Source organism: Vulpes lagopus, chromosome 10 (assembly GCF_018345385.1).
Source record: "Vulpes lagopus strain Blue_001 chromosome 10, ASM1834538v1, whole genome shotgun sequence".
Classification (NCBI taxonomy): domain Eukaryota; kingdom Metazoa; phylum Chordata; class Mammalia; order Carnivora; family Canidae; genus Vulpes; species Vulpes lagopus.
Window position 1 is genome coordinate 35847092 of NC_054833.1, and position 12956 is coordinate 35860047.

Sequence of the window (12956 nt, forward strand, 5' to 3'; positions counted from 1 at the left end):
TAAACAATTAGTCATTGGAGATTTGCCCCCAGGATAATTTCCCCTATCTCTTGTGAAATATAATATGTGATTTTTAAGACTTGGACTGTAAATAAGTATATTCTTTATGTAATCATTCAGGTTAAAAAAGTCTCAAATTTATATTTAGTTGCCAGAGGGTTAAGATCAACTATGTAATCCATTCCTAGGATGTCCAGTTTGACAACTGCCTTTGAAAATCTGTTTCACTGCTTGTTTTTTCTTATAACATTGTTTCCTGCTATAATAACTAAGCTGTCCTGCCTTGCAGTTTGACTTTATTTTTCATCTGACATCTTAGACTGATCATGCCAGTGTTTTCTAAACAACACATTTATATAGTTATTAAGCCTTATTTCTGTTCCTCATTATATAGACCCTGCCCCACCTGCAGTCAGTTCTATGAGAACAGTGGTTTTGTCATGGTGATTATCTTATGATTATATGCAATGGGGCAAATTTTGAGAAAATGATTGAGCCAGTAGCAGAATTGGTTGGCATATGCCCATATGATTTATTTCATTTGCTTCCCTACTTTGCTACACCAGGGAAGGATTCAATTCCTTCTACTTCCTGAAAGTCAGCGAGGGATTGGAGGACACTGAAATGGAAGAGACCTTGTTTTTACCACTCCCCCCTCCAAAGTAGCTTATATAATGTCAGGAAGGGCTTTGATGAAACCACTGGCCCTGCTGATAGATCTTATTTTCCAAGCCTTTCATTATTTTATTTACCCTTTTCTGAACTCTACAATTTCCCTCTCTTGTAGCTGGTTCGATGCCCAGAACTGAATGCTGTGCTCCAGCTGTGGCCTCACCGATGCTGAATAGAGAGGAAGAGCCACCTTCATAGCTTACATGTGATTCCTCTGCTTATACAACCCAATACTGGATTTACTTACTTTGGCAAGATAGCTGCATTGTGCACTGTATTTAATGTTACGTGTACTGTAACCTTGGGTCTCTCTCTGCATTGCTGCCGTTAAATCCCCAATCCTGCCAATCTAAGACTCCTGCCTTTGTTTACCTGCTCCCCTCCCCCCCAGACCCTCCCCCCCTTACATTCATCCACAATGAATGTCATCTTTATTCTTTCATTTCCTTTCACTCCAATCTTACACTTTGATAAAACTTTCGCTCTGTCTGTAAATTATCAGTTGTCAGCCACCTATTTTTCTCCCTGCTTTGGTAATGGGACAACCTTTAGTCTTCTCTCTGGTGCTTTTCCTGTCGGAATCATTAAACACTTGGCATTTCTTCCAAATCGGTTCCCTAGGAACTCCTCTGGTTTGACCGCCTGATCTAGTTGTTACCTATGCTTTAGTTCTTCTTTCCAGATTTTCTTGACTCCTCCTGACCTCTATCCCTCTGACTTCATTCAAGATAACAGTGTTACCTCACTCCTCTTCCCCAGTGAGATTGTAAGATTGATTTACCATGGAAATTTCTAGCCAATAAGGATAATATTATTCTTTTCAATTGTTAATAGACTAGTCTTTAATAATTTTAAGCAGATTCTTTCCCCGTTCTCTGCCCCCCACCACCTAGATCTTAATTAAAAAAATAAATGCTAGACATTAAATTACCGCACCTTTCTAAGACGAATGAGGTAAAGAAAGAAGGAAGGGAAGTAAGGTATTTGTGTTGAGTAGGAAATGGCCTTCCAAGTAGGCTAAACTGAGATTCTTGTTGGGTTTGGCATGGCTGTCTGAAATGGGAGGTGAGACTTTGTTTTTCCTAGATTCTGGAGCGTTCTCTTAATCTCAGATTTAGAGTAGGTTTTTAAGTTGGCTTATTTAGGACTGTTGACACAGACACACAGTCATTTAATTGCCTGCTTTGGTTCATCATTTAGAGCGTGGGAAGTGTAACTTTTTCTGATTGGAAGGTCTCCATATGCTCCTTTTATCTGTTTCTAAAGTCCCTGCAGTTTCACTGAATTCCAGTGTCTCCTGTAGTGGTGGTCAAGTTCACGTTTGAGTTCTCACTTTTTTTTTTTCTCTATCTTAGTTGATGTGTCCTATCCAAACAGCTTCTCCTTGGATCTGTGGATCTTTTACTGAACCCAGAAGGTACCTCTTATGTGTATTTATGTCTTAAGAGAGTTAAATCAATTTGGAAATCCTTTCAACAGGATTTCAATATAGTGAATTCCTATCATACAGATTTAGGAATTACTAAACATTTGTCTTCCAGGCCCCTGATAGATATTTTACATATCAGCATATTACACTATCAAAGTGTATTACAAAAGTACATGATGAAAGAGGTGGCAAGATCTTTTAGCCTTTTTTGATGAAATATACATCATCTGACTGTTCTTCCATTATCTAAAATCATTAGATATTGGTAGTTTCCTCATTCACAATTACATAAGCCAATTAAAATTTCAAGCTCAATTTGGTGGTTTCAGAGAAAATAAATCTTTTCTGTGGTTTCCCACCATGTATATTGTCAGAGATTGGTGACTTTGTTTATGCCTCTATCCCATCCTGATAACCGTGGCACCTTTCTTCAAAGGAACATCAGTTTTATTTCTTGACTTCTGAAATAACCCTTAGTGACAGATCTGACTGGGCTCTTTGGTGTGCTGCATGCTTTTCTCTAGGCAGCCAGTCAGAAGTGAGCAGTGGCATCTCCATTTATGGCCTTGGAAGGGTGAAAGGGACACGGCCGGGACTCTCCATGTACGGTCCTTGGAGCAGTTGAAAAGAGTGGTTGGGATGTTCTTGGAGGCAGCAGCTAGACATTGTGAGATAAAAATAAATTGGCAGGAGATGTTTGCAATTCAAATTCCAATCCCTGCAAGGAGGGCAGAGGGCACTGGGAAAGGGGAATATATAGAAAGTCAAATGAGATCTGCTGCAGGCATATGCCTCCTTCCATTGGAAGGGTTGCCCTGAGACACATTTCCCAAGTTCATGTCTGATTTTTTTCTAGAAAGTTTTGTGTTATGTAGTTGTAACTATGTTTTACAAAGGCAAAGAGGGAACACTTTTTTTAAGAGTGCATTAATCAGAAATCTCAGTTCTTTAAGGCATCATTTGAGGCACCAGAAGAGCTCTCTAGAAAGGGAGAAAGGCAGGTGCTTATGCAGGGGGTAGACTGTCTGGTTTTCAGGTGGGGTAACTAATCACGGCTGTGTTTATGTCTGAGGAAGATCATCCTATGTGTCATGCTTTTATTATTCCTTTTGCCCATCTGGATTTCTGTTCTCAGGGGACAGATCTGCAAAGTATTTGACAGTGTCTTCTTGTCGTTTGTCAACTGTGATTTGTAGATATGGAACTTTCATGGAGGCTCTGTAAAGATTATTAAGAGTTGGTTTAGTTTGGTGAGAATATGTGATATATTGGCTTATGGAAAGTGGAAAGTAATCTCACGTTTAGGAGAAACTTACAGTCTGGCTAATGCATATAAATTAAGTCTGAGGTGAGCTGGTTTTGCACAGTTGAGTTAGAAAATATTTGGGAGCCATCAAGGAGAAAAGGTCTTGTCTCTCAAGAAAACTCTGAATGAAATCCAGTGAAGTAGAAGGGAGATTAGAAGGAGCAAGAGGAGCAGAGATGGTATAGACACTGGGTAGCACTAACTAAATTTGGATGCCAGGACTAAGTCCATGATTTATCCTTTAAAAAATCATGTAAGACAGAATTAAGATCTACCATTAATTAACAAAACTGGGCAAATGATCAGAAGTACTCATTACAAGACCAAGATGAAAATGGAAGGGTTGTGCAAGATAATAAAATCATCCAGGTTTTCTCTGTGGACTCAAGTAGTGATTTTTATTTGTTGTGTGGCACAAGGCAGAGGAAGAAATGAAATGATACCCCTCCACCTCACTCCCCCCCCCCCAACAAAAAAGGAGATTATTGGCCTCCTTTGTTGGTTTGTTTAGCTGGCAGTTTGAGTTGATAGAATGGATGAGTATTGGCTGATCTTTCACTGTAGAAAGTAGTGTGTTGTTTCTTGATGGTTGATGTTTGAGACTAGGGATCTGTAGCATAATTGACTTGACTTCCTTCAAATTTTAGCAACTTCCCTAAAGACAGAGTAAGTTAGTAAGGACTACAGACTTTGTAAATAATATGTTTTACTAGCTGATTCATTGAGGCATTGCTTTTTACTCTGTTTTCCTTCTTAAGCGTAAGGAAGGTTATATTCTTTGCTTTGGGAAATTCTTCTTTCTGTCCTCCCTTCCCTCACTTTTTCCAAATTCTGGGCACAATAGCAGCTCTTTCTCTTCTGTGGCAGGTGTGCATCCTATTGGCTGGCTGGTATTTCTTGTTTTCTTTTTTTTTTTTTTTTCTTATTCTTTTTAAAGGGGGGGGTGGGGGTATAAAAATATATGTGTATGGGGTACATGCAATAATGTTGTAATGTTTCTTGTTGTTAAATGGATAATTAATTGCAAAATAATTGTTTGAATTATAACCTGTTTGAGTAAATGCTAAATTAGTTTTTTTTTCTAATATAATAATAATGAATTTGAAATCTAGCATTCCTGTAACAATGTGTCTTTGTTTGTCTGTCTGTGTCTGTCTCATAGTAATTAATATCTGTGGTCCGTACCTGGAAGAGGAAGTACAGCTTTAAAGGAATAACAAAAGACTTTGTGTCTTAGACCCTTCGCAGGTGTTACAGTCGGGTGAAAGAACATGGTGTTGGGAAAAGAAAGAGCAGTTACACATTTGAACAGTTGGAACAGGTGTTTGGTCAGGGAGGATGGGATGCTCAGCCCTGCCAGCCTGTACTTATTAACAGTAGTGGCTTGTACCAGGAGCTGGAGTCAGATGGCAGCACTATGGAGGAGTATCCACAGGAGGACTGGGGAAACCACAGTCAGGATCTCCATGGTTATCCAACAGATCAGGAATTGGGTAAGAAAGCCAATATATATGATACTTAACGTGTGCGTGTGTGTGTGTGTGTGTGTATGTGTGTACACCTTTATATATGCACCTGTACTTAGTATCTGTCATTTCTTCTGGTACCGTTCCCATTGTCAGCATCAGGCACACAGCCAGCCTTACTTGGGGGGCAATTTGGTCATCGTTGGTTTAGCCCTAAATTGCCAACAGGTGCTTGGTGTTGGTCATTTGGATTTGGGTACCAGCAAAAGTCCTAAAGACACAGAATTCCTAATCAGTGGCAGGTGGAATCCTAAGCAGTTTAAAATATCCTGCATATCCTTGGTTCTAAGACAGCTGCCAAGAATGTTAACTCTTGGTTCAACTGCTCATGAGTATCTTTTCCTTCCTTTATTCCAAATACTTTTCTCTTTATGATTTGGAAAAGGTCCCCAGCCAGACTTGAGTCTGAACAAAACAAAACAAAACAAAACAAAAAAAGGAAGAGAAGCCTCATTTTATCTTGAAAAGAGCTGCTTTTGAATTTTGTCAGTGATCATACTCCTTCACAATTCATGAAGGATCGCATCCAAGCAGTAGCTGGAATTATTTAGACTTAGCATTAAAGATGGAAAACAAAACTCCTGGCCGTCAAGTCCAAACTGGGGTGGCCTAATATTTGTTGTTTCTTTTTGCAACAAACGCTCCAGTTTGGATTTTCATACTTTGGAAGTCCAAATCCAGTTTCTGCTGCAGCCACTGTGCTTTGATAGCAAGTCATGTGATGAGTGTTCACTTCTAAGTAAATGTTCCGACTCCTCAGTGAGTTGCTCAGGCAACCTCCAAGGAAGTATAAGTAGGATTGGCACTCTAAATGTGCTTTCCTAGCTTAAGATAAAAATCCATAGGCACCATTTCATAGAATTTCTGATGATAAAGAAATGCTAATTGAAAAGAAAAAGGATTAAATGCTAATATCTCCTACAAATGCTATTAAAAAAAATCTCTCAATATTGGAAGGGAGAGAAGAAAGGCTATAAAACTGTAAGAGTAACGCAATGTAAAGATTGGAAGAATAAAAAGGGCTGATGCCAAGTGATTGCTGCCTTTTAATTTCTAAGGTAATAAGGTCTAAGTTGCTTTGGCATCCCATTACTGGGAGTTTTGCCCTAAAGAGTTAAGTCACCCAAACCTTAGGGAAAAAAGAATGTCCAGAGTATATTGATCATGATACTGGGGGAAAAATTGCCCTGTAAAACCTACACAGAAAATCTAAATAGAAGAGAATCGTTTTTCATTCTCGTTCCTTTAAAAATCATGTTTGCAGTGAAATTAAGCTTTAAGCTCCTAGCTAGCAATCCACGGGTGACCTTGAAGAATTTTATACTTGTAGAGCTGGTTTCTGATCTTGCATATAAATGTATGCATCTCATTATAAAAGAGTTATATTTATAAATCTGGCATTGGACAGAGTTTGACACTACAATTACAGCCTTGCATTGAAAAGTATGGGATGAACAGTCAACACAGTTACTTCTCTGCCTAAATGTATGCTACTTAGAAAAATATAATCTGTTTCAAAAACCTTGCTTTTCAGATGAAATACCTGTCACAAAGAGAACATTAAAAATAAAACAAGAGTCTTCTGAAGAAGCACAGTAAGTAGATGCTTCTTTCTACAAAGTGTATTTACCTAAATTTAATGACTGTTGGGAAGACCTAGAAAGTCACTGCTGTCATTAGGCATGTATGGAAAGTAACTGTAGGCACGTATGGAAAGTAACTGCCGTACCACTGAGGGAGCAAGTGTACTCACTTCTTCTCGTCCTCTTAGCTTACATTTGCCAGTATTTAATCTAAAATGTTGAGGATTTTGTATACAACATAAAGAAATAAATGTATTACACAAAAATAAATTTGTTGATGGTGCTTCCCTGTATGCGGATGTAGATATGTAGGTGTTTAATTATAGCACAAAAATGGCCCTGAGTTTAGCTGGGGTTGGGTGAGGTGACAGGAGGGCCAGAGGAGCACTTACATTTCCTTATGATATTACACTTTGGGGATCAAAAAGCAAGTTTGTAGGTAGCCTTTTTATACATTTGGAAAAGAAAGCAGTTGCCAGAAGAAAGATGAAGTCTGGGGCCAGGCTCCTTCCACTGGCTAGCTACTTCACCTGATCCCCCTCCCTCAGCAGTATCTCTTCTGTAAGGATAGCACAGGTGTCTGGGTTTCAGTGATACTGTGTTTGTGGTTCTTTTCAATAACTTTAAGGAAATTATTCCTTAACTTTAAGGAAGTCCCTGATTAAATGTATGAAACAAATATATTGAAAGATAAATTTATGGGAAAAGTACAGGAACACCATTTTTTTTTCCCCACCTGGTCACCTGGAAGCATTGATAGCACCCCCCCCTTTTTTTTCCTTTCTGTATTTCATTCCACATATGTGATCTTGATGTTTGAGGGATATGGTGGAAAAAAAGGAGAACAGGCAAGGTGGTATGATAAGCAACAAGCAATATGAAAAGGAAACTGTGGTTTTCACTGAGCAAAACACCACCACCACCACCTGCTTTGAGAATGCTACTGTCTTCAGAGTATCTGTGGGACCAGAGTACCAGCTGCTCCCTTATCTGGGGAGAGGGTGAAAGTTTAGGGATCCAGGATTATTCCTTAAAATTATAACCACTCCCTACCCCTCAAAAAAGTTTATGACTCAAGTCAGTAGGTTTTACTGAGGCCATCTCTTGTTAGGAAATGGGTCTGTTTTCAAATTGTGACATCAGAATGTCCCAAAGGAAGGGAAACTTTGATGAATATTTTTAAAGATGCATTATTACTAGTCCCTACCTTCAAACCCCTAGTCCCCAAAAAGGCCATTGTCTCTCCTTCACTAAAACATCCCACTCGTCCTTTCACCACCACTTCGTTTCACTACAGGGGAGGCCCAGTTGATGTGAACTCAGACCTCACAGAATTAGTGTCACCCTCAAACCATCTGCACTTTTCCCGTGGTTGGAACTTTAGAAATCAGGAACTAAAATATAAAATAGACAGTTCTCTAGAGCCATTTAAATAACTGGGTCTCATTTTCACTGTGCTCCATAGTTTTGAAAATGTGATGAGTCTTAGGCCCAGGGATCTTCAGGTTGGCATCAGAGCAGCAGGGCAAGACACTGACAGGTTTCATAGAAATAGACAGCTTTGCTCTCCAGGTTCTAGCTCACATAGTGAGAGATTTTAGTGGTTCTTATTAGGCCATTTATTTTCCAGTGCAAGTTTCTTCAGAACTGTTCCTTATTGATTATTTAGGGCTAGGAGAGTGCTGAGTAAGATAATTCCATCTGGGCATTGGATTTTTTTTTTTCCCCTCTAAGTATAGGTGGGATTAGCCTGAGCTAGTGGACATAGCCTGTAGTTAAAATATACCATCCTTCATCCATAAAGAAGAGTCACCTAATCTCATTTAGCCAATGTTTATTTGTCAGGTGCCTACTTTATGTCAGGCATTGTGATATATCAGTGAGCAGAACAGATGAAAATCTCTGCCGTCCATCTCAACTCCTTAGCCTAGTCCTTGTGATCAGTGTAGCATTTCAAAAGAGGATGAGGAAGCAGGGTGGCTACAAAAGAGAGCTTTTCTTTAAAGCATTCATGCAGAAGCACGGTCCTATATCTTCACCTCATGAACACCAAGCTAAACATTAGCAATCACTGAGTGCCTTTGTGTACTCTGAGAAGAAAAACAATTCTCCAGAAATGCAGTGATTTCATCTTGATGGCCACTCCAAAGCTTGAGAACTTTCATAACAAACTAAAGAGTGGAAGAGGAGTCTAGGGCAGTCTTTGGCTCCAAGCAGCAGCAGATAACAAAATCTTAGCCTCTTGTCATCTTGCAAAGAAAGCCAAAGAGTGTTAAGAGGACAGATTGAAAATGACTATGTGGAAGCTTCCCCCAGTTTGTTCCCCAAACTCTCCCCCTAGAGGATACAAGGATTTATGTTGTTTTCTTTTCTTTTCTTTTTTTTTTTAAGATTTTATTTATTTATTGGAGAGAGTGCAAGAGAGAGAACACAAGCAGGGGGAGGAGGAGAGGGAGGGGAAGGAGAGGGGCTGAGGCAGAGGGAGAAGTAGACTCCCCACTGAGCAGGAAACCCAATGCGGGGCTCAATCCCAGGACCCTGAGATCATGACCTGAGCCAAAGGCAGATGCTTAACCAACTGAGCCACCCAGGCACCCCCAAGATGCAAGGATTTAATATGAAACTTTCAAGCATCTATCTCCTACCAAGAACCTGTTAGCAACCATATACCTCCTCATCTCTTGCCTACATTTGATTGTACATAAGGGTGGTCGTTGAATATTTTTGTAACTCAAACTTGTAACGTTATAAACCGTAAGAGACTGTTGCTAGGTTAATATTTAACAGACTTCAATCTTTCAATATCAAAGTTTTGCCATACCTGAGAAACAAACTTGTAATTACATATCCCCTCATATATAGCACATGAGTTATCATGAAGTATCAGAATTATATGAGTTGGGATCCCTGGATGGCGCAGCAGTTTGGCGCCTGCCTTTGGCCCAGGGCGCGATCCTGGAGACCTGGGACCGAGTCCCACGTCGGGCTCCCTGCATGGAGCCTGCTTCTCTCTCTGCCTATGTCTCTGCCTCTCTATCTCTCTCTCTCTCTGTGACTATCATAAATAAATAAAAATTTAAAAAAATAAAAAAATAAAATAAAAGAATTATATGAGTTAAGCAGCATGTGAAACAAGAACTTCCCAGCATGTTTTGCCTGTTACTATCCAAATCAAAATTATTTCTATACTTTTGTTCCCCTTTAGAAAATATTTTCTAGGGGCTCCTGGGTGGCTCAGTGGTTGAGCATCTTCCTTTGGCTCAGGTCATGATCCCGGGGTCCTGGGATCGAGTCCCATATCAGGCTCCTGCGGGGAAAAGAGCCTGTTTCTCCCTCTGCCTATGTCTCTGCCTCTCTGTGTGTGTGTGTCTCACGAATAAGTAAATAAAATCTTAAGAACAATTTTTTTTTCTAGAGTAGTCTCCATTCATTCATTTTTCCCTTTTAAATCCTAAGCTTGATGTAGACCTTTTCCATCTGAATTCTCAGATCTTGATTCTGTGCTTAACTGACCATTCTTCTAAATTTGGGAGTAGTAATGAATTTCAGACAAATAGAAGAAAATACCATTTTGTTTCTGCATCAGGTCATTAGTCATAATCTGTTGTACATTTCCTACAGGAAGCATGAATGGGTCAAAATAACTGAACTCTTAAGAATTTCCAGATTAGAAATTAAGTTATTCATTACTTTAAGTAATAGTGGATAGCTTTTTTAATACAACATCCTTCATCTGCTTTTGGTACTTAGGTCTGAAGGCCATCCTATGCATTGTAATAGCCACTTTATAAGTCAGTCAGAGAAAGATAGATACCATACGATTTCACTGCATACAACTTGAGAAGCAAAACAAAACAAAACAAAAACAAAACAAAACAAAACAAAAAAACAAAAACAAGCAAAGGGAGAAGAGAGAGAGAGACCAAGCAAGAAATAGACTCTAACTATAGAGAACACACTGATGACTCCCGGAGGGGAGTGGGGATGGGGGGGAGGAAATGAGGGATGGAGATTAAGCAGGGCTCTTGTTGTGAGGAGCGCTGGCTGTTGTATGGAAGTGTTGAATCACCATATTGTACACCGGACACTAATATAACACTGTATATTAACTATACTGGAATTAATAAATTAAAAAAATTTTAAATTCTCAATCCTTGGGTTTCTGAAATCTTAGGGTCTTACATATCAATAGTTACTAAGTTTAATACAGCCAGACTATAGAAGTAATGGTAAGCAGCTTATCAATAATTCCTAGAAACTTCCTAGGAAAGAGTATTTCTCAGATTTTAATGCTGTGTTTATCTAGACCTGCACTGTCCAATAGGGTAGCCACTATTTAACCGTAATTTCCAGTTATGACTAAAAATCTCCTGTGTCACTCACACTGGTCACATTTTAAGTGCTAATGGCTACTATATCGGATGGCACAGATCTAGAACATTTGCATCAATGCAGAAAGTTCTGTTGGACCGTGCTGATCCCTGAGGAATTTGACTTTGTATTTCTCTTTCTAGGAAGAGAGACATCATGCAAAACATTGTACAGATTTTGGAATCAGTACAATTGAAATGGGAACTATTTCAGAGCTGGACAGACTTTTCAAGGCTTCATCTTTCTAATAAACTGGCCATTTTTGGAATTGGTTATAACACCCGTTGGAAAGAGGACATCCGTTATCATTATGCTGAGATCAGCTCCCAGGTGCCCCTTGGCAAGCGACTCCGGGAGTACTTCAACTCCGAGAAGCCCGAGGGACGAATCATTATGACCCGCGTGCAGAAAATGAACTGGAAAAATGTTTACTACAAATTCTTAGAGATCACCATTAGTGAGGCTAGATGCCTGGAGCTGCACATGGAAATTGACTGGATACCCATTGCCCATTCCAAACCAACTGGTGGGAACGTGGTTCAATATTTATTACCAGGAGGCATTCCCAAAAGTCCAGGCCTTTATGCCATTGGCTACGAAGAATGTATTGAGAGGCCCCCTTCACCGCACTTGGAGCGACGTCCTCTGGACCCAGGAAAGGAGGGCCGGGTTGACTTGGAGACCCTCTCAGCGCAAGCCTCATTACAGGTGGAAATCGAACCCACCCGAATAATCTATTGCTACCTCGGGATTGCTGAGGTCAGGACTCTCCAGCAATGCTTATTTTTACATTTCCAGGCAAATGCCAAAACCTTCAGCAAAGATTGGGTTGGTATTAATGGGTTTTTATCTCAGAACTGTATCGTGGATCCCGGAATTTCCCCCAAATCCATCTATATCAAATTTGTAGAAGTAGAGAGGGATTTTCTTTCCGCTGGCTCTTTAGTCGAGTGCCTGGAAAAAGCCATTGGGTACCCCTTAAAATTTAACAACTGAATGTCATCCTTCATAAGGATTTGGGCTCTTACCTCCCTCTTCTCTACTCACTTGGCATTACTCAGACTGCCTCTCATCCAGATGCTGCCATCAGACTCTTCACGGGAACTCTTACCACCATTGGGCCAGTACAACTTCTACAGAATCATACTAGACTTCGGGCAGGAAAAAAAAAAAAAAAACAGACCTCACCTGAAAATGCTCATTTTGAGCAAGCAAGATATACAGCGAACTTGCATGGTGGGTCAGCTGTTTTCTTTTTTAAAAACAAAAAACAATTTTTAAATGGATTTTAGAGCCCTGATATAAACAAATGTAGGTACATTCCATATTGGACAAAACTTATACTTTGAGTTTCATATGAAATTGAAAAATTGTATTTTTTTCACAATGTTTCATTTTTACACATCTCTATGTCTCTATATAAGTATTATTTACAACCCTGAATAAATAAGCAATAGATAATGGCAAGTTAAATCTTGAGTCACAGTAAATAAGACTGTTTTTCAATATCACCCTTAGCTACGATTGTATATAATTTAGAGTCTCATTTTTTTCACCACCCAAGTGTTTTGCTATTCCCAATCAGTGTTGCCTGCAAAGACCTTTGTTTCTGTGATGTACCAACTTTACAGTTGTGTTGCCATTTAAACTTTTTAAGAAAAAAATATTAAAGTAATTCTTGACCTCTTGGAGTACTAGTTGAACTTTTTGTAGCAGGGTATAGTCTCACTGGCACTGGGGACTGTGCTCTGACTTTTCTGCTGAGAATGTACAGAACAAAGGGAATAGGATATCTTCACTTACTCTCTGTACCCCACTGACCAATATCATTATTTCTTGTCAGAGTACCAAAGTCACTGGACATTTCATTTTTTTTCTTTCTTTTCTTTCTCTCTTTTCTCTCTTTTCTCCCTTTCTCTCTTTCTTCTTTCTTTCTTTCTTTCTTTCTTTCTTTCTTTCTTTTCTTTCTTTCTTTCTTTCTTTCTTTCTTTCTTTCTTTCTTTCTTTCTTTCTTTCTTTCTTTCTTCTTTCTTTTTAAATGACTGGGATGTTCCTTCTGACCCTAAGTA

The 12956-nt window shown here is 39.3% G+C and overlaps 1 protein-coding gene across 10 annotated transcripts in view; it reads left to right on the forward strand.

Moving 5' to 3' along the window:
• Window positions 1-12578, forward strand: part of MSANTD2 (Myb/SANT DNA binding domain containing 2) — a 32258-nt gene extending 19680 nt beyond the window's left edge. For 2 of the 10 annotated variants that reach the window (XM_041771349.1, XM_041771346.1), the window contains one exon: window positions 788-4786. In XM_041771349.1, coding sequence (XP_041627283.1) covers window positions 788-809 — 22 coding nt within the window. In that variant the 3' untranslated portion in view covers window positions 810-4786. Of the gene's footprint in view, window positions 1-26; window positions 4901-6467; window positions 6529-11030 lie in introns of those variants that run through there. The other 8 variants (XM_041771343.1, XM_041771342.1, XM_041771339.1 and 5 more) reach the window with 8 other exon arrangements.
• The last annotated feature ends 378 nt before the right edge of the window (window positions 12579-12956 follow it).